The sequence below is a fragment of the Budorcas taxicolor genome, chromosome 16, assembly GCF_023091745.1.
Source record: "Budorcas taxicolor isolate Tak-1 chromosome 16, Takin1.1, whole genome shotgun sequence".
Classification (NCBI taxonomy): Eukaryota; Metazoa; Chordata; class Mammalia; order Artiodactyla; family Bovidae; genus Budorcas; species Budorcas taxicolor.
This window is the reverse complement of record NC_068925.1, coordinates 53,114,017-53,134,744: the sequence shown is the minus strand read 5'-3', so window position 1 is coordinate 53,134,744 and position 20,728 is coordinate 53,114,017. Positions and strand designations below refer to the sequence as shown.

At 46.8% G+C, this 20,728-nt stretch overlaps 1 protein-coding gene across 1 annotated transcript in view; it reads left to right on the top strand.

The window, feature by feature from the left end:
• The window catches only part of TMEM51 (transmembrane protein 51), a 55,985-nt gene extending 42,583 nt beyond the window's left edge, over positions 1–13,402 (top strand). The window contains exons 2-4 of the mRNA XM_052654005.1: positions 2,503–2,565; positions 7,794–8,316; positions 12,302–13,402. Coding sequence (XP_052509965.1) covers positions 7,982–8,316; positions 12,302–12,710 — 744 coding nt within the window. The 5' untranslated portion in view covers positions 2,503–2,565; positions 7,794–7,981 and the 3' untranslated portion in view covers positions 12,711–13,402. The remainder of the gene's footprint in view (positions 1–2,502; positions 2,566–7,793; positions 8,317–12,301) is intronic.
• The last annotated feature ends 7,326 nt before the right edge of the window (positions 13,403–20,728 follow it).

The window sequence follows — 20,728 nt, the reverse complement described above, 5'->3', positions numbered from 1 at the left end:
CATGGATGCAGGAGTCTGGCAGATCCATGGGCTCACGAGAGTGAGACACGACTTAGCAGCTACACCACCACCACATACTGTCTCTTTATCTATATACTGAAAAGTGAAAGTGAAAGTCGCTCAGTCATATCCAGCTCTTTGCAATCCCATGAACTATACAGTCCATGGAATTCTCCAGGCCACAATACTGGAGTGGGTAGCCTTTTCCTTCTCCAGGGGATCTTCCCAAACCAGGGATCAAACTCAGGTCTCCCACATTGCAGGCAGATTCTTTACCAGCTGAGCCACCAGGGAAGCCCGCGACTGTATAGAAAGAGATTCTAAGTGTGGACTGGTGATAAGTATCCACCCCTCTCCGCAACTCGGGTCTCAGCCAGGTGAGCACTCAGATGTCAGAGCCATGGTGGGGCTCAGTCCTCTCTTCCCCTCAACTCTCCAGGGAAATCCCTTGATCTGGCTGTAGTTAGTTGGCCAAGGATGTGTGTGGGAATAAAGACAGCAGATGCCCAGGTTGGAGGAGCAAGGCTCAGGGTGCTCACCTACCTGCTAGGAAGACCAGGAACCAGCTGAAACCTCAAACCCCACCAGGAAATACTGACCGAGTCACCGTCTTGGGTCAGAATGGAAGTCACATTTAACCTGGGTGACTTTCCCATGTTGTTGGGAAATCATTTGCATAAGGACACAAGACTTCGATATCCTGAAAATTAGCTGTATCTAATCTTGTCCCCCTCGGTGCCAACATTGGACTAGGCATTTTCCCTAATGGATACAGGACATCAGTTAAACTTCTTAACTTGCTAGGTAGTCATTCATTCATTCTACAATAGTGATTAAGCACCTGTTATAGTCTTGACACGAGGTGCTGAGTGCTGGGTATACAGAAATGAACAAGGCGAATGGGACTTTTCTGTCAAGGCGTTTACACTCCAGTGGGGAGACAAGGAGGCAATAGGAAAGCAAAGCAAGGCTGTTGTGGACTGAGGTAACATCATCCATCCATAGGAAGGAATGTCATAAGGACCAAAGCATGGGGCTTGAGAGTAGCTGGGTAAGGAAGAGGATATTATAGTGTGATCAAGGAAATCCGCGCTGAGGAGGTGGCATTTGAGCTAAGAGACAGAAGCAGTAAGGAAGTGGATAAACAAAAAAGACAGGTAGGTGGGAGGGAGGCTCAAGAGGGAGAAGACATATGTATACCTGTGGCTGATTCATGTTGATATATGGCAGAAAGCAGCACAATATTATAAAACAAATATCTTGCAATTAAAAAAAAATTTAAGATATTTTTTTAAAGGGGTGGGGGAGGAAGTTTATAAAAGGAAAACTAGAAAAATTAATACATCATGCTCAAATCCAGAAAAAAAAATCATGTTCAAATCCAGGAAAAAAAAAAAAAGACAGGTGGAAGAGTTTCAGATATCGGGAACAGTAAGTGCAAAGGCCTTGCAGCAGGATGTGCTTAATGCGACTAGAAACAGACAGGAAGCCCCCTGAGGGTTGCTGAGTCAAGACATAAGATATGAGAGAGGCAAGAGCCCAGTCCAGTCTGGTGGGATTTGAAGGCCACAGCAAAGGAGTTCGAATTTTATGCTAAGAATAATGGAAAGGAACCAACTCTTAGAATCTCCTACTGTAAAATATTCCAGCCAATCAAAAGAGTATATACAAGTGTATATATATATGATGATTAATGAATAATATAATGAACACCCAGGTACCCTTCACTATTCCTCCTCGACACCATTTCTCACTCCTCCAGGGAGATACCAGTTGTCCTCAATTTTAATTCATAATTTTGCCTTTCTTCCTAATAATTACAGAGATAAAGCAATACATTGCCTGGTTTTGAACTACATATAAATAGAACCATGCTACGTGTGTTCTTCTGCAATTTGCTTTCCTGTTCAACCTCACATGTTGTCAGAATGGTCCGTGCTGGTGCACGTACCTGTGGTTTATTCCTCTCTGCTGCATCGTACTCCACTGGACCATAACTGCATACTCAGCTACTGTCAGGGTTTATCTTTTCTCCTGGGACATGACGTTATTCGATTTTCTAATGTTGAATCAACTATGCATTATTGGGATAAACCTTTTTGAAAAATGTGATTGGATTCCTTTTGCTGATATTTTGTTTAGGATTTTTGTTTCCGCACTGGCAGATCAACTTGACCTGTCATTTTCCTTTCCTGCCTTGTTGCTTTTGGGGTCAAGATTGCACATTCCCCATAAAGTGACCTGGGGAATGTTTCTCCTTTTACTCTCCAGAGCACTTGTATAAGACAGAGAAAACCATGGAAAGATTTCATCAGTGTGACTGCCATATCATCATCCTTTTGCAGCCCCACTCTTTGCTTCAGAGTCTTGGCTTCTTTTGATACAACTTTTCTCGCATGTGCCTTCTCCCCCAAAGCAAAGAAAACAGTGCCTCCCCCGGGAGTACCTCAGCTTGACATGCTCACAGCGTACTTAGAAAGCTGCTTTTCTGTTTTTTTACAGGTGGGTCCTTAACACAAGATTTTAGCATGAAGAGTTGTCAACTGCCTCCCCAGCTAACCACAGGTAGGTGCCTCTCTTAACTGGCTCACAGCTTTCTTGAAAACCTAAATGCAGGATCATTCACTCATCTCTTAGGGCTGCCTCGAACCTGAGCTGTGACGGATCCAATTCCTGGGTCCCGAGGTGAGTCTGGGCCAGCTGGGACCCCAGGCTGCTTACCAAGGCTGCTCTGTTTTAAGGACATCTTGGAAACTATGTGGCCCAAATCCTCTAAGCACAAAATTAGCTTCTTTCCATTATTTTTGAAAGGGAAAGAACACCATGCTAAATATAACATGGGTCAACAAGCCAGAAACAAGATAAATAGCCACCAGCTGCACGTTGGGGAGCTGGGTCTCCACGCCCCTCAGTGAACCTTCGAGGTCCTGGTTTCCAGAGGGTGGGAGGAACCAGCAAACGATCTGAAGCTACCGTTGGATACAAAACCCTGCTGCAAACCCAAAAAACAAATGCCTTCATTTTGTTTTCTTATTTGAAAAACAACACATTTCTGTGTTTTCCTCCCAAGAAGAAAAAGAAAAGAAAAAACATTCTGATCCCAACATCCAGAGAAAATAACTATAAACATTGTGGCTTGTATCATTTGAGTGTTTTGAAATTTAATATAACACATTCAGTGGTGTCTCTCCCAGGCTTTTATTCCCCACTATCATTCTTTCTTTTTAGATGTTCCTTTTGTAGTGCTCCCCACCCCGCCACTCCATAAAACTTTAATACCAGATAGGCCACATGCAGGACCACAGACTTTTGTAACAACTAAGATTATTTTACACCATCCCCAAGGGCCAATTTTCCCCCCTTGTGGGGTGAGCGCACCCCACGGAGAATGCAGGCTTTAAATAATATTAAATAACAAACCTTCCTGTAGGAACTCACTGTGTGCTGGTCACATACTGTTCTGAGTACTTTATATACATTTACTTGTTGACTTATCACAACTTTCCTATGAGGTTGAGTCCTAGAGAGCTTTTATCTGCATCTTAACAGTTGTGGAAACTGAGGCACAGAGAGATTAAGTCATTTGTCCAAGGTCACTCAGCTGGGAAGGTGCAGAGAGCCCAGGCAGCCTGGTTCCACAGCTCACACTTAACCACCAAGCTGTGTTGCCTTAAGACAACACATTCTAACTGTAAAAAAAATTCAAACTACAGAAATAGAGTATGTAGGTCTTTTGTCTCTAAAAAAATACAGAAACAGTAAAAGTTACACTTCCTAGGCCCCCTTCATCCCCAGAAACAATCTTTGGCACAAGTTTGGAATGTGTCTCTCATCTGGGATTTTACATATATGTTTACATATATGAAAATATATTTCCTCTTTATTTTAACATAAGTAAAATCATTCAGCCTTTTCCCCTATATATTTATATGACTAATACATGCCCATGTATAGAGCTTTATAAAAATTAGGATCACACTGAACATACTCTTATTTGATTTTAAAATGTATCATTAGCTGCTTTGAGACCATAATTCAGTAAGTGTGTATTTTATTTAACCAGATCCAGACTACTGGGTGTTTAAGTAGTTTCTAGTTTCCCACTGCTATCAAGTTATTATGAATATCCTTGCCCTGTACATAATTCTTAGAAGTTGGAATGACAGAGCCTGAGGGTATAAACATTTTTGAAACTTTTGATCCCTAAATGCCAAAACTTGCCACCCAGAAAAACTGTATGAAATCGCCCATCCCAACACCCTCACCCACACTGAGTATTAGTGCCTGTTTTCAGTCATTGACAACAGGCCAAAAATGTGTTCATTCTGAGCTTTTTCATCTCTGCCCGTGTCCCTCATCAGGGGCCTGTTTTACTCACGTGACAGCATAAGGCAAAACTTGAATTGAGAATGAATGAGAACAAGGAGCCAGTTAGGGTAACGTGGCCACATCACTGCTTTAATAAACAGGTTGTCAGCCTCCCTGGTAAGAGGCCTGGCTGTCGAGGCCTGAGCAGGTGCTCAGTTAATAGTTTCTTCTCTCCTGCTTCCAGCACAAGGCTCAGGCTGCATCTTTCTACCACTGAGCCCCCCAATTCTGACCTTTGTCTCCAATCCATTTGGCAGAACCGAGGCATTGCTAGGGCTGCGAAACCCCTCAGCCTTCCCTTTGCTGGCCATGAGTGATGTGAGAAGCACACCGCCTTGTGTATACAGTAGGTGATTAGCAGCTGGACTTACTGCAAGTGTCTCCAACAGGATTCTTGTTCAGTGTTCTGCATGTACACACGTGCATGGTCATACACTGGTACATGGGCATGTGTGTGAATGTATGTACGCACTTGTGCCCACCCATATAGTATAGCACATTCAGGAGGCAGACCCTAATATGTGAAGTGGGGCTTCTCTCTCACAAGATTCTCCATATGCCCTCCAGCCTGAGTTAGGACCCCCGGCTGCCTAGTGCCACAGTTCCTATACTTTCTTCTCATTATTTTTTTAATTTTTAAAAATTTTGTTACTTTATTTTTGGCTGTGGGTCTTCATTGGTTTTATTTTGTGGGTCTTTGTTGCTGCTCGGACTTGAGTCGCAGCGAGAGGGGGCTTCTCTAGTTAACGCTTCTCACTGTGGTAGCTTCTCTTGTTGCAGAGCCAGGCTCTCGGGCACATGGGCTCAGTAGTTGTGGCTCCCGGGCTCCAGAGCACAGGCTCAGGACTTGTGGCCCACGGGCTTAGCTGCCCCGTGACATGTGGGATCTTCCTGGATCAGGGCTCGAACCCGTGTCTCCAGCATTGGCAGGCGGATTCTTGGCTACTGAGCCACCAGGGAAGCCCTTTTTAATATTTTTTGATGTGATAAAAATCACATAAAGCATGCTATTGTAACCATATTTAACTGTGCAGTTCAGTGGCACTAAGCACAGTCACATTGCTGTGCAGCTCTCACCATCATCACCATTATCCATCTCCTGAATCCTTCATCTTCCAAAACTGAAACTCTGTCCCCATTAAACACTAAGTCCCCATTCCCCCTCCCCACCTCCACCCCTTGGCCCCTGGCATCTACCAATGTACTTTCTGACTCTATAAATTTGACTGTTGTAGGTACCTTATATAAGTGGGGAGAAGGCAATGGCAACCCACTCCAGTACTCTTGCCTGGAAAGTCCCATGGATGAGGGAGCCTGGTGGGCTGCAGTCCATGGGGTTGCGAAGAGTTGGACACGACTGAGTGACTTCGCTTTCACTTTTCACTTTCACCCGTTGGAGAAGGAAATGGCAACCCACTCCGGTGTTCTTGTCTGGAGAATCCCAGGGACGGGGGAGCCTGGTGGGCTGCCGTCTATGGGTCGCACAGAATCGGACACGACTGAAGTGACTTGGCAGCAGCATATAAGTGGAGTCAGGTGGCGCCAGTGGTAAAGAATCTGCCTGCCAGTGCAGAGATGTAAGAGATGTGGGTTTGGTCTCCTAGAGGAGGGCATGGCAACGCACTCCAGTATCCTTGCCTGGAGAATCCCATGGACAGAGGAGCCTGGTGGGCTACAGTCCATGGGGTCCCAAAGAGTCGGACACGGAAACAACTTAGCACCCAATGTAATTGGAATGCCTTCTTAAGATTAACTTAATATATGTCCTAAAAACAGATTATGCCTTATTTTTCCTCTCTCTCTCCCTACTTTATTGTTATTCCCTGTGGACTGTTCTCCTGCTGGCCTGAAACCTCCCCACTAATCCTTAATTTGTTCATCAGTATTTCTCTAGTACTGAACACTGCTTAGCAGGTACATGTGAAATATTTGTTGAGTGGGAGAAAAAAAAAGAAGGAATGGACTTCAAGCCGATAGAAGATGTTATCCCAATTATTTTTAGAGTATTTTTGAACAAAGTGGCCAGTTTCAGATGGAGCCCAGTGCTTGATGAGAAAATATCTCGGCAGCATCAGATTTCACGTGGCCTGGTTAGCCGTCTTTTTGCAAGGAGCAGAAAGAATGTGGAATGGCAAATAGGGCCTTGCCCATCTAAACAGCTATAAAGTTTTACTGTTCTGCAAAGATTGCTATGGCAGGGATAATGTATTGAGGAGTAATTAGCCAGGAGCCTCACTCGCTGGTCCTCCAGCCCCCTGAAAGTGTTCTAATCTCAAACCTTCCAAGTCACTGGCCTATCAGGCTCCCTCTCCCTGCCAGCAAATTGTTACGGACTCCCAGCTGATTGATCCCATGAGCGCAAGGTCTCGGAGCTACTTCACAAGAGAGGGTTTTTCATCCAGCTGGGCACAACAGCTAAGATGATGGATGTGCAGGTTTCTGACCCTTTAAGAAAAGCAAAACTCGGAATTTCCCTGGCAGTGCAGTGGTTAAGGCTCCCAGGTCCACATACAGGGGGCACAGATTCCATTCCTTGGTTGGGGAACTAAGATCCCGCATGCCACACATGCCATGCCAGCCAAAAATAAATGGAAAAGCACCCTTTAAGAGAGAAGAAAAAAAAAAAAAGGTAAAACTCCATGTGGCTGAAAAGAAGCATGCCTTGCAGGACAGCTTCATCTGGCTATTTCATTCATTTGATTCAGCAGGCATTGGGGGAGGGAGGGTGCTGCTATGTTCCAGGAGCAGAGTGAAAAAGATGTGGTCACAGAAAGAAAGAGATTTGCCACAGAAGATCCTGGGGGCTTGCAGGAGACACAGAAGGGCAGCTGAGCAGGGTTGATCAGAGGAGGGCAGAAACGCTGGAGGGAGTTTGCGAAGGGGGGCGAGGTGCAAGATGAGTGGGAGAGGCAGGGTCAGGTTGAGCCCGCCACGAGCAGGATTCCAAGGAGCCTGGATTTTGTGCTGCAGACAGTGGGAAGCCACTGAGGGTGGAACATATCACAGTAGGCCCCTTCGACTGGGTTACATCACGACTGATGCCGGTCAGCCAGGCAATATTGACATGGCTCAGGCAAGCCATGGTTCACTCACCGTAGCTGGTGAGAGGGTGAGATTGTACTGCACTTCACTAAATCCCAGAAAATATCTGGATGACCTGCAGCTCTGACCTTTCTGGCCTCCTGCAGGGAAAGGTCTGGCTTCTCCTTTTCAGATGGGGGAGGCAGATCACAGAAGGAGCAGGGGCACGTAAGACGTCTGGAATGCATCAGAGGCGAGCCCAGCCCGGGCCGTGACTCAGTCCTGCCTCCCCCTACCCCCCAACCCCCCCAACCCCACCCCTAGTGAGGAGTACAGCCACCGCATTCAGCAGAGCGCCTTGAATCAGAAATGACTTTGCTCTCTCCTCTCTGCTTTCCTCACAGACCTCCCAGACGCAGCCGTCCACACAGGGTGCCTCATGTTGGCTTGCAACCATCCCTCGAGAGTCCAGCCGCCGTTTTTTTAGTGTGGCCCTAGGGCTTTCGTTCAGGACGTTTTGTTGCAACTGCTGCTTTTTATTTATTTATTTTCTCTCTTTGAACCCGGACCTTGCCCCGCTCCTGCTGGCGTGATGGCCCAGTCCAAAGCCAACGGCTCGCACTATGCGCTGACCGCCATCGGCCTGGGGATGCTGGTCCTTGGGATCATCATGGCCATGTGGAACCTGGTCCCTGGGTTCAGCGCCGCAGAAAAGCCAGCTGCTCAGGGGAACAAGACGGAGGTAGGAAGCGGCATCCTGAAGAGCAAGACCTTCTCTGTGGCCTACGTGCTGGTCGGGGCCGGCGTGATGCTGCTCCTGCTCTCCATCTGCCTGAGCATCCGGGACAAGAGGAAGCAGCGGCAGGGCGAGGAGCTGGCACACATCCAGCACCCGGGGGTTGAACCGCACACCCACGAGGAGGACAGGTGAGGATGGCTGACCGGACCCAGACGGGGGATGGACATGCACACCCACATGCATAGCCACAGGCTTAGGACTCAGCAATGGTGAGAACATTTTAATCTAAGGGGCTGTCTCCCATGACCGCTTCTGTGGAACAGTTTATCGTTTTACAAATGACTTTATCTTTTGATCCCAGAGTTTCCCAAATAATACAGTTTGAATGAATGATTACAGTTGTGTCAAGATTTTGACACACCCCCCAGGGAATCTGCATGGCACCTGGGGTGGCTGGAGCCTGCCCCCTGGAAGCTTGTCCATGTACCCCAGTGTCCTGGATGTTTATGCTTTGAGATGAAAGGTTGGGAAGCAAGGTTCTATTTGACCAAAAATGCTACATTTAAAAAGCAAGTGCTAAATTGGGGGCATAAGATAAAAGTTGATACCCCAAGTATAAAAAGAGCACTATTGTGTATAAAACAGATAACTGATGAGAACCTACTGTATAGCATGGGGTGGGGTGGGGGAAAGAAGGTACAGTCTGTTTGTTCAGTTCAGTTCAGTCACTCATTCATGTCCGACTCTTTGCGACCCCATGAATCGCAGCACGCCAGGCCTCCCTGTCCATCACCAACTCCTGGAGTTCACTTAGACTCATGTCCATCCAGTCAGTGATGCCATCCAGCCATCTCATCCTCTGTCATCCCCTTCTCCTGCCCCCAATCCCTCCCAGCATCAGAGTCTTTTCCAATGAGTCAACTCTTCGCATGAGGTGGCCAAAGTACTGGAGTTTCAGCTTTAGCATCATTCCTTCCAAAGAAATCCCAGGGCTGATCTCCTTCAGAATGGACTGGTTTGATCTCCTTGCAGTCCAAGGGACCCTCAAGAGTCTTCTCCAATACCACAGTTCAAAAGCATCAATTCTTCGGCGCTCAGCCTTCTTCACAGTCCAACTCTCACATCCATACGTGACCACAGGAGAAACCATAGCCTTGACTAGACAGTCTGTTTGTAGGACAGATATTAAGTTAACCTTAAAAATGCATTCCAGTATCCAGCAGATGCAAATACTGTTTGATTCCACTTATACAAGGCACCTAGAATAGTTCCTCACATTCATAGAGTTAGAAAGTACATTGATAGATGCCAAGGCCCAGAGGCTGGGGAGGTGGGAGGTAGGAGTAGGAATGGGGAATGGAGACTTAGTGTTTAATGGGGAGAGTTTCAGTTTAGAGAGGTGAAAAATTTGGGAATTGGATGATGGTGAGACATGCACAACACTGTGAATGTGCTGCTGCTGCTGCGCTTCAGTCGCGTCCAGCTCTTTGCGACCCCATAGACGGCAGCCCACCAGGCTCCCCCGTCCCTGGGATTCTCCAGGCAAGAACACTAGAGTGGGTTGCCATTTCCTTCCCCAGTGCGTGAAAGTGAAGTCGCTCAGTTGTGTCCGACTCTTTGCAACCCCATGGACTGTAGCCCACCAGGCTCCTCCATCCATGGGATTTTCCAGGCAAGAGTACTGGAGTGGGTTGCCATTGCCTTCTCCGGTGAATGTGCTAGTACCACTGAAATATACAGTTAAAATATGGTTAAAATAGTATGCTTTATATTATGTGACTTTTATTACAATAAAAAAAAAATTTTTTTTAATCCCTTATAAATGAATGTTAAAGAACACACAGTTGGAAAATGGACCAAGAACACAAACAAGCATTTCATAGACATTCAAATGATAGTTGTTCAGTCTCATTAGTCAGGAAATACAAACAACCAACAAAAGGCACTGTAATTCTTTGCCTATCTACTGGCCAACATAGACTGTCCTCCGGATTAGAGATTTGTAAGGAAGTGGGTTGCTAATGAGGGGCTGATTGACATAACCTTACTGAAGGGGAATTCACTGTAACTGGCCGTTTTAAAGATGTGTGCACGTATCAATTATCTTCCTAAGAGCTTATCTTTGGGACACAGTCACACAAGTGCAAAGGGGTCTGTACTCATAGATTTATCAGAGCATTGCTGAAAATAGCATAGACAGATGTGACTACTAAATATCCATCAGTTGAGCTAAATTATAACATGCCCATTCAGTAGAATTCTCTGCAGCCACTGCCAATCTATATTTGCTAATGTGAATCTGTTGTATCTCTGAGAAAAGGAGGTTTATAACACAGCATGTTAAGGTCTTCATCACATCAGACGTTGTGGCTATGGGACTAGAGAAGGATCTAGAAAGGTGTATAGCAGAATGTTGTTATTGTTCAGCCGCTAAATTGTATCCAACCCTTTGCAATCCCATGGACTGAAGCACACTAGTCTTCCCTGTCCTTCACTATCTCCCAGAACTTGCTCATTCTCAAGTCCATTGAGTCAGTGATGCCACCAACCATCTCATCCTCTGTTGCCCCCTTCTCCTGCCTTCAATCTTTCCCAGCTTCAGGGTCTTTTCCAATGAGTCGGCTCTTCCCATCAGGTGGCCAAAGTATTGAAGCTTCAGTTTCAACATCAGTCCTTCCAATGAATATTCAGGACTGATTTCCTATAGGATTGACTGGTTTGATTTCTTTGCAGTCCAAGGGACTCTCAAGAGTCTTCTCCAATACCACAACTCAAAAGCATCAGTTCTTCAGTGCTCAGCCTTCTTTGTGGTCCAACTCTCACATCATACATGACTACTGGAAAGATCATAGCTTTGACTATATGGACCTTTGTTGGCAGTGATGTCTCTGCTCTTTAATATGCTGTCTATGTTTGTCATAGCTTTTCTTTCAGAGAGCAAGCGTCTTTTAATTTTGTGGCTGCAGTCACCATTCGCAGTGATTTTGGAGTCCAAGAAAATAAAATCTGTCACTGTTTCTACTTTTTCTCCGTATATTTGCCATGAAGTGATAGGACCAGATACTATGATCTCAGTTTTTTGAATGTTGAGTTTTAAGCCAGCTTTTTCACTCTCCTTTTTCACCATCAAGAGGCTCTTTAGTTCCTCTTCACTTTCTGCCATTAGGTATCATCTGCATATCTGAGGTTGTTGATATTTCTCCCAGCAATCTAAGTATTTTTATATTCTTTATTAAATTTTTCTGTAGTGTTTGAATTTTCAGTAAGAATGTCTTATCTTTCTAGTGGTATGGGAATTGTTTTTATTTTGGAAAAATTAAACAAATTTTCTGAAAGTGAAAGATAGGCAGGCATATTCTAGAAAACTTGGGAAATACAAAAAAGAACAAAGAAGGAAAACTAGTCACCTATCATTAAAGGTATGACCAAGTCACTTGACCTCAATGTATCTGTTTTCCCATCCATAAAATGAAAACTGTTAACATCCCCTGCCTTTTAGCCTCATATGTAACAGCATGCCAGGTGGGCTATTCTGATGCCCAGATGGACGTCCTTTGACCATAGACAACATAAACATACATGAAACAGGTGCCAATTTGAAGCAAAATGGTTGTTCCTGGGTGGAGAAAGAATATCTGGAATATAGAATTTACATGTATCTCAAATTATTCTGTAATTTCCCATCCATAAAATGGGTATACCAATATTGGTCTGGCCAAAAAATTCATTTGGGTTTTCCATATTGTCCAGTGGAAAAACCCAAACAAACTTTCTGGCTAACCCAATAGTACCTAACTCATAGTGTCTTTAGGAAGATGACATTAGTTTATACGTACTTAGAACAGTGTCTGGAGAAGGAAATGGCAACCCACTCCAGTATTCTTGCCTGGAGAATCCCAGGGACGGGGGAGCCCAGTGGGCTGCCATCTATGGGGTCGCACAGAGTCGGACACGACTGAAGTGACTTAGCAGCAGCAGCAGCAGCAGAACAGTGTCTGGCTTGTAGCCAACAGGTGAAGTGATAGCTCTTATTCCTCCTTGGATACACCTGTTGTTAACAAGGCTGGTATCCGGGGTGCTAGTGGCAATGTGTGGTCTGGGATCCATCTGTTTGTGATCGTAAGTGACTTGAGCACATGCTAACCGTCCTATGTTTGTGTTGCTGTCTTGCAGCCAGGAGGAGGAGGAGGAGGCCTCCTCACGGTACTACGTCCCCAGCTATGAGGAAGTGATGAACACAAACTACACAGAAGCAAGGGACGTGGACCAGAACCCCCGGATGAGCATCTCTCTCCCTTCCTACGAGTCCTTGACGGGGCTGGATGAGACGAGCCCCACCACAACCAGGGCCGACGTGGAAACCAGCCCAGGGAATCCCCCTGACAGGCAGAACTCCAAGTTGTCCAAACGCCTGAAGCCGCTGAAAGTGAGAAGGATAAAATCCGAAAAGCTTCACCTCAAAGACTTTAGGATCAACCTGCCAGACAAAAACGTGCCTCCTCCCTCCATCGAGCCTTTGACGCCCCCCCCACAGTACGATGAGGTCCAGGAGAAGGCCCCTGATGCCCGGCCCCCCGACTGATGGCCCCTCCCGGGCAGATTCCCTCCTGTTTCTCGTCCTCTGCACCAACAGACCCCGAATGAAGCCACTTCAGCCACAGTTGAGAAGCGGAGGGGCCAGGTGTGTACTTAGCTATTTGGATGGGGCCAGGAGCTGAGGGCGTTCTAGGACTGGGGAGTGACTCTGGGGTCCCCAGGACCTCCGGTCGCAGGTGCATCGGAAAAAGCTGCTGCCTCAGATCTTGTGAAGCTGTGACCCCATCCAGGGAAGCAGTGCCGGCATCTTCCCCTTTGTCCTTCCTTGACATTGAATTGCTGGGGACAATACTCCTCCTTCTGATTAGGAAAGGATATGTAGCAACTGGCTTAGATCATGGTTTTGTTTTGCTTCCACGAGGACTGTTTGTTTCCCAAAGAAAATAAGTTATGTCTTCACTTTCTGCTTAGAGTCCTGCACTGTCAGTAGGAGAGATGACTGGCTTTACAGAAAGGACATGCCCATATCATGAATTAAGCTGAACAAGAGGCTGGATGATTACAGGGGCGTGAGACCCAGGTGGGGTTCTCAGAGCCCCTGATGCCATCGGTTGTTTTGAGGCCTCAAGACCTGAGGATGCATAAGATCCTAGTCTCATTGGTAGGCTTTTACTAGTCTCTCCTATGTATTGGCAAAAAAAAAAAAAGGAAAGCCATCTGAGATGTTCTGTTCCTTCTAAAATGCCGTGCAACTGAGCTTTTTGTAATAAAATATTTTATATGTCATACATTTGGTACTAGATTACCTTAACAGCTCTTCCAACACTGACTTGATTAGGGAGAAATCTCACCAATGAGAACAATTCGAGCTAATATATCCTGAACACTTAGTATACGCCAGGTGCTATGCTAAGCCCTTCACATATTTATCCCTTTTCAACTGTACCCAAGCTGGGTATTGGGCTTCCCAGGTGGTGCTAGTGGTAAAGAATCTGCCTGCCAATGCAGGAGACACAAGAGATTCTTCAATCTCTGGGTCAAGAAGATCCCCTGGAGTAGGAAATGGCAACCTGCGCCAATATTCTTGACTGGAAACTTTTGTGGAAAGAGGAGCCTGGCAGGCTACAATCCATGCAGCTGAACACAACAGAGCACACACCCACACAAGCCAGGTATTCCTACTGTGGGTTGGTTCATGGAGAATCGGGTTAATTAAGGGGCCCCATGTCATACCGCTAATAAGTGGCAGAGCTGGGATTTGAACCTAGGCCCCCAGGGCCTGAGTTCTTCCACAATCTACTGTGCCATTCAGTAGATTTAAATGAGGACTTGTGTGTCCCAAGAGCTGAGAGTGTCCCTGTCAACCCACATGCCCAACAGAAAGTTCTGGATATTTAGACAGCAAGTCTAAAGTTCCCTTTCTGGGACATGGTTAAGTCCAGTGGTTAACACTCCATGCTTCCAATGTCAGAGGCATGGGTTCAGTTCCTGGTTGAGGAAGTTCCGCATGCCATGTGGCATGGCCAAAAATAAAAGCCAAAATAAAACACAAAGTTCCCTTCCTGGTGTTGATGAGCCTGTAGCTGGCTGCTAGGGGTCTATGTGGCTAGGAGCATGGCTGAGAGAGCAAATTCTCAGGCCCTGAATATTTTCCTAAAAGCTCCTGTGGGAGGGAAGGAGCAGCCATTAGAAGGTCAAGCACCTTCTTATAACAGAATTGGCTGCAGTGCCGAAATCCCAACCTTTCATTTCCTCATGTAAATCCATCTATAAACAGGAAGCTACAAGTGTCTGCTTGGTGGCCTGGGATACCTGGAGGCCTGGTCTGGTCCCAGCCCACCCCTGAGCCACCCAGGGCCTCTCCGTGTATCTCTGGGCTGGACTTGCTCTTCATTTACTCCTAATGCTTCCCCCTGATTGGAGGACAAACAGGAGGAAAAAAGAAAGGGGAGGAGCAAGGTTCCAAATGAGCTGAGAAATGACCTTCTAGGGACTTCCCTGGTGGTCCAGTGATTAAGAATCTGCCTCCCAATGGAGGGGACGCAGGTTCAATCGCCTGGTTGGGGAACTAAGATCCCACATGCCACAGGGCAACTAAGCCCACGCATCACCACTATGGAGCCTGCGTTCTGGAGCCTGTGGTCTGCAACAAGAGAAACCTACATGCCACGGTGAAGATCTAGCACAAGCACAATAGAAAAAAAAAAAGTGACCTTCTACACAGGCTCTTGATCTGGTCTCTGGCAGACATCTGTCAGGGGGTCTGCCCAGCCTAGACCCTCCTCAGGAGAGAAGGGCGTTTGGGACTTGCAGTAGGTTGATCCATGGCTCCAAAGATCTCAGGCTCTAATCCCTAAGACTCAAGAACATCACCTTACAAGGTAAAGTTGTGCAGATGCAATGAAATTAAGGATTTTTGACTTGAGCTTATCCTGCATTATCCAAGTGGGTCCTAAACCCATCCAGAAGTATGCCTGAAGAGACAGGAGGAGGCTATTATATACACAGGAGAGGAGACAGTGACCATGGAGGCAGAGACTGGAGTGATGCACCCACAACTCAAGGGACACCCACAGCCGCCAGAGCCGGAAGAGACATGGAACCGTTCCTCCCTAGAGCACTCACAGGAGTTCAGTCCTTCTGAAACACCTTGATTGCAGCCCAGCTGACGCTGACTGGGGGCTTTCAGCCTCCAGAACCGTTAAGAGAGTAAGTTTGTTGTTTTAGACCACAGAGCTCATGGGAATTCATTACAGTGACTTTAGGAAACCGACAAGGGACTCAATCTTCAACTCATTAGAGACCAGCCCTTGCTTTAATCTGAATGCTTCTGGACTCATCCTATAAGTGCTGTAGAAATTGGGGGCTTCCTAGGTGGCACACAGTGGTAAAGAATCTGCCTGCCAAAGCAGGAGAAACAAGAGATGTGGCTTCGATCCCTGGGTCAGGAAGAGTCCCCTAGAGAAGGAGATGGCAACCTGCTCCAGTATTCTTGCCTGGCAAATTTCATGGATAGAGGAACCTGATGGGCTACAGTCCATGAGGTTGAAAAAGAGTCGGACATGACTGAGCACGTGCACACACACACACACACACACACACACACACGGAAATTTCATCAAAGACCCTATTTGTTTTGTATGTTTGGAAACAATCAAGTAGAAAATTATTTTATGTTCCTCAGAGAATATATTGTGGACACTTAGTAGGTAAACTATGGAGCATGGATTCACCTCTGTCTAAAAGCAAGGCAAGAGAGAATGTTAGCTGGGAAAGTAGCAATAAGTTATCTGCAATGTTAAAACCAAAGCAGGATGTCACTTTCACCTTAAAATTCCCCAAGGCACACTCATCCTGTTTGTTCACTGGTTCAGACTTATCAGAGCTTTCTATCTATTGACTATTAAGAAAAAAAGAGAGCTATAAAGGTAAAAACCAGAAGACCCTGGCCCGCCCTTTTCTCTCCATTGTGGTTTTGTTCTTAAGGAAAATATAAGAAAGGCAGGGACTTCCCTGGTGGTCCAACGACTAAGACACCACGCTCCCAATGCAGGGGACCCAGATTTGACTCCTGGTCAGGAATCTATTAATAGATTCCATATGCTGCAACTTTAAAAAAATCCTACATGTTGCAACTAAGAGCCGGTGCAGCCAAATAAATAATCTTTTATAAAAGAGGAAGAAAGGCAGAGAAGCAGGGCAAGGGGGAAAAGTCAAGAAGCCACCCACCTCTTCTTGGACACTAACTGGTCCCAAGGCTATGAAAGAGGAAAGAAAATTCCCCATTAGCACTCCCACCCCACCCAAAAGGAAGAATCTCAGCAGCCATGTCAGTGTCCTGTGACCTCCACCCTCTCAAGTCACAGCTGGTAGGTATGTGTTCACCTGACCCAGGAGAACCAATCAGAAGCTGGGCTAGGCTAGGCTCATCTCTCCCAGTTCCTGGAATGGAGAGGCTGGCTGGGCAATGTGGTCTCAGGGAATAGGGGGCCACAAGTGAGTGAAGCAGGGCAAGTTGCTCAGCAGAGAGGGAAGCTGAGTACTGAAACAGGCAGAGGTGAAGATGAGACTGCAGAGATGACTGTCTCTCGACAACTTTCTGGTCCTTGGTCCTGGTCCCTTGGTTAGCCCTGCTGTACATCTGCTCCTGGGTTCCACAAAAGATGCTGTGTCATGCCAGTAAATTCCCCCTTTTAAGCTCTGATCCTAAGTTTAGCCCAAGCCCTTGAAGGCGGGCACTGCCTTTGCATCATAGGCAGTGCTGTTCTCACAGTGGACACTCCACTTGGTCTCGGTTCTGATTTTCACTATTCTCAGACTGGTTACAGTGCTGATGAAGGGGAGCCACAAGCAGATGACAGAGGCAGAGGATCATGTTGGAACATGACTGTAACTGCAGCCCAGAACACTGCCTGGTTTGTGTGTGTGCACAGCTAAGTCAGCTGGGTGCACCCACAAATACATATCAAGCCCCACAAATACCTTATAAGCCAGGTACCATTCTGGGCTCTGGGGATAACATGAAGCCCTGCTCTCCATGGGAAAGGGTCTTGCTTGGACTGTTTCCCAAAGTGGGTCCCACGGCCTTGGGTAACAATGATCTTGGTCACTTTGGACTGGCTACTTGCTCTGGATATAATAAACTTGAAAATCATCAGGCAGCCAGGTGCACAGAGAAAGCTGGTCTGCAAGAAGAGACTCGTGAAAATGGTCCATAGAAAGATCAGCTGGCTGGCTTCCCTGTTCTGGGTTCTCCTTTGTCTGACCTCATTCACTGCCCTTTGGGTCTATAGGATGCCCCAGGCTGCTTTCAGTAAGTACTATTTTTGCTGAAATGAGTTGGAGTGGGATTCTGTTGCTTGCTGCCAAATGTCCTGGGATACCTTGGTTCCTGGGCTTCCTAGGTGGCTCAGTGGTAAAGAATCTGCCTGCCAATGCAGGAGACGCAGGTTCAAACCCAAGGTAGGGAAAATTCCCTGGAGGAGGAAATGGAAACCCACTCCAGGATCCTTTGCCTGGGAAATCCCATGGACAGAGGTGCCTAGAGGGCTACAGTCCATGGGGTCGCAAAGAGTCGGACATGACTTAGCAACTGAACAGCAACAACAAAGCCTCGGTTCTGGATGGACACATGTGAGATGGCAAAGCCAAAGTAACCCCGCAAGTGCAGAGCAAAATTGAAAAGGCAACACAGCTTTATCCCTGGAAATGGATGGATCAATCAAGCCAAAGGCCACAAAGGACAGTACTCAAAGAGCCCTTCTGAGGATTAATGGTCTCATTCGTTGCCTTAAGGGCCCTGACAAGGCCCATTTAGCTTCTAGGACAAATCGCACTGAGTATTTAAGTGTAGATGTATGAAAGGACAGCCTCTGTTCTGTCTGCAAGCTCAGAGTGTGAGAGATGGGCTTTCAAACAGGGAGGATTTTGTTTTAATCCAAGCATCGCTGCTTCCTAGAAGGATGCGTGCGTGCTAAGTTGCTTTAATCGTGTTGGACTCTGTGCGACCCTAGGGACTGAAGCCCACCAGGCTCCTCACTCCAAGGGATTCTCCAGGCAAGAATACTGGAGTGGGTTACCATGTCCTCCTCCAGGGGATCTTCCCAACCTAGGGATCAAACCCACATCTCTTAAGTCTCCTGCACTGGCAAGCAAGTTCTTTATCACTAGAAGGATGATCTTGGGCAAATAACTGGATCCTTCTGAGCCTTGATCTCTCCACCAGCAAAATGGAGGTGACTCATTTTGAGACGGGTGCCAGGAAAAGTGCCGAAGTGGCAGCTGCACAGACAGTGGGGGCCATGTGGTGGCTGTGACTAGACCGCAGTCCCCTGATGGAGAACTTGAAGATCCAAGCGCTACTCCAAGCGTGAGCCTCACAACCATTTCTCTTTTTTTAGATTTTAATTTATTTAATTACATAAATAAATAATAGGCTGCACTGGACCTTTGTGACTGCGGGCAGGCTCTCTCTAGCTGTAGTGAGTGGGGGCTACTCTCTAGGTGCAGTGGCTTCTCTTACTGCAGAGTGTGGGCTCTAGGGCTCTCAGGCTTCAGTAGTTGTGGCGGATGGGCTTAGTTGCCCCACAGCATGTGCAGTCTTCCTGGACCAGGGATTGAACCCTTGTCCCCTGCATTAGCAGGCAGTCCTCACAATCATTTCTGAAAACAGGTCTGGGGACAATTCACCAGATGCCACCAATAGTTTGTAGGGAATCCTCACAGAAAGCCATCTCCAGGGAAACAGCTGCAGGGATGCATAGGTAAGGCCAGCTGAGGAAGTCCTGGGGTCAGCCTTGCAAGACTTGGTCTTCAAGTTAGATGATGGCAACTCCTATTTCACAGAGTGGACAAGTCAGTCCACTTTGTTTTCAATCTAATGGTGAGTTGTCAGTGTATTCAGAACTGAGTGGCTGGTACTAAGAACGTGAGCACAACTCTAAGGGTTTTAGCCACCCTCTTCCTGTTTGACTCCCCAACCATATTTCCCTGGATCATAATGGGTAGAAGGGGAAAACATCCTTGATGAGCTGTATTTGGGAATCCCCAAGTTAAGCAAAGTCTATTCATTCAACGCATTTTTATAGAGAACCTACTATGAGCCACATGCGTATAGTAGGGATAATCTGCCAAAAAAAAAAAAAAAGTGGATCATGTCCTGGCTGACACAGAAGCCATATTCTGGGTGGAGGGAGGACAGATAATAAATAAATCAAAATACGATGTCATGGCAGAAAACTAAAAGGATGTGAAGAAAAATGGGGCAGGAGAGGATCACCAATCTGGGTCATTAAGAAAAGTCTCCGAGGGAAGTAACACTGAGGAAAAGTGGGAAGTGAGCCACATAAATATCTGGGTGCAGAGAATTCCAGAAAATCTCTCCTACATGTGTGCACATTTTGAATCGCCAACCAGGTGCTGCAGCATCTTCCAAACCCATTTGGCCACTGAAACTTTTCTACCCACAAAGCATCTTTCAGGGTCAGCTTTCACAGAACATCCTTCAAGGAACAGTGATTGAACCAAACCCAATACTCTCTAGGGGGAAAAACAGGCCCAGAACAGACAAGGATTGGCCAAAGTCCTACAGCTCGCTGATGAATTTGTCCATCAGCTTTCTCTCTGTGTGCATTTAGATCGCAGATCACCAGCAAAGGCAAGCTACCAAGATGTCCCAGCACCTGACGGCAATAGGGAGAACCAGGTTGATGGGTCCGGGATGGGTCCCTGCACTTAGAACACCCAGCACAGACCTCGTGTCCACTTCCCGGTAGGGAAGCTTGTGCCTCTGATGGGAAGCCTGCATCCCCTCGCGAGAGCCTCAAGGTGGAGCGGCGGATGCTCTCCAAAGTTCTTGCCACCTGTGAGGGTGGTGGTTCGCGAGACACAGCCGGACCATTCAGAGGTACCGTTCACATTGAGCCGACAGGAGAAAGCCATTCCCCCATCTCTTTGCTGCAATGCAGTTGGGCTAGAAAACGATGTCCTAGAGCACTTGAAGCTGGATGGTACCTGACAGTGAGCAGCAGCACATCAGGCTCAGATCCTCCAATAATCGATGGAGGGCAGAGGTCAGGAAACCTGCTCTCTGGACACTGTGAAGCAAGCTGACCAAGAGAGGAAGGGAAAGACACAGAAATACAGATTGTGCTATACATAGATACAAATTTATCCAGAAAAGCCACTGGAGAGAACACATATACACCCACACCAGACACCTTTAAAATGTAGCCCTGGCAGCAGAAGTTTCCTCGGGGCCAAGCCAGCTGACTGCTGTGTGTCTTATCAGACCCCCCTGGAACTCTGCAGTTTCCAGGAAGGCAGCTAGGTGGATGACTTGCTGATACAAGCCGACCCACTCCCAGACGCAACATGAGACAAAAGATTCTCGGCTCCCAGTGACACTGCTAAGGACTCAAGGCAATGCCAGAACTGAATGTTTTTACCTTAGATCAGTGGTTCTTAACCACTGGATTGATTTGCACCTCCCCCCACCCAGGGGGCATTCGGCAAATTCATGGCTGGAGCGGGAGCTGCTGCTGCTGTTAAGTCGCATCTGACATC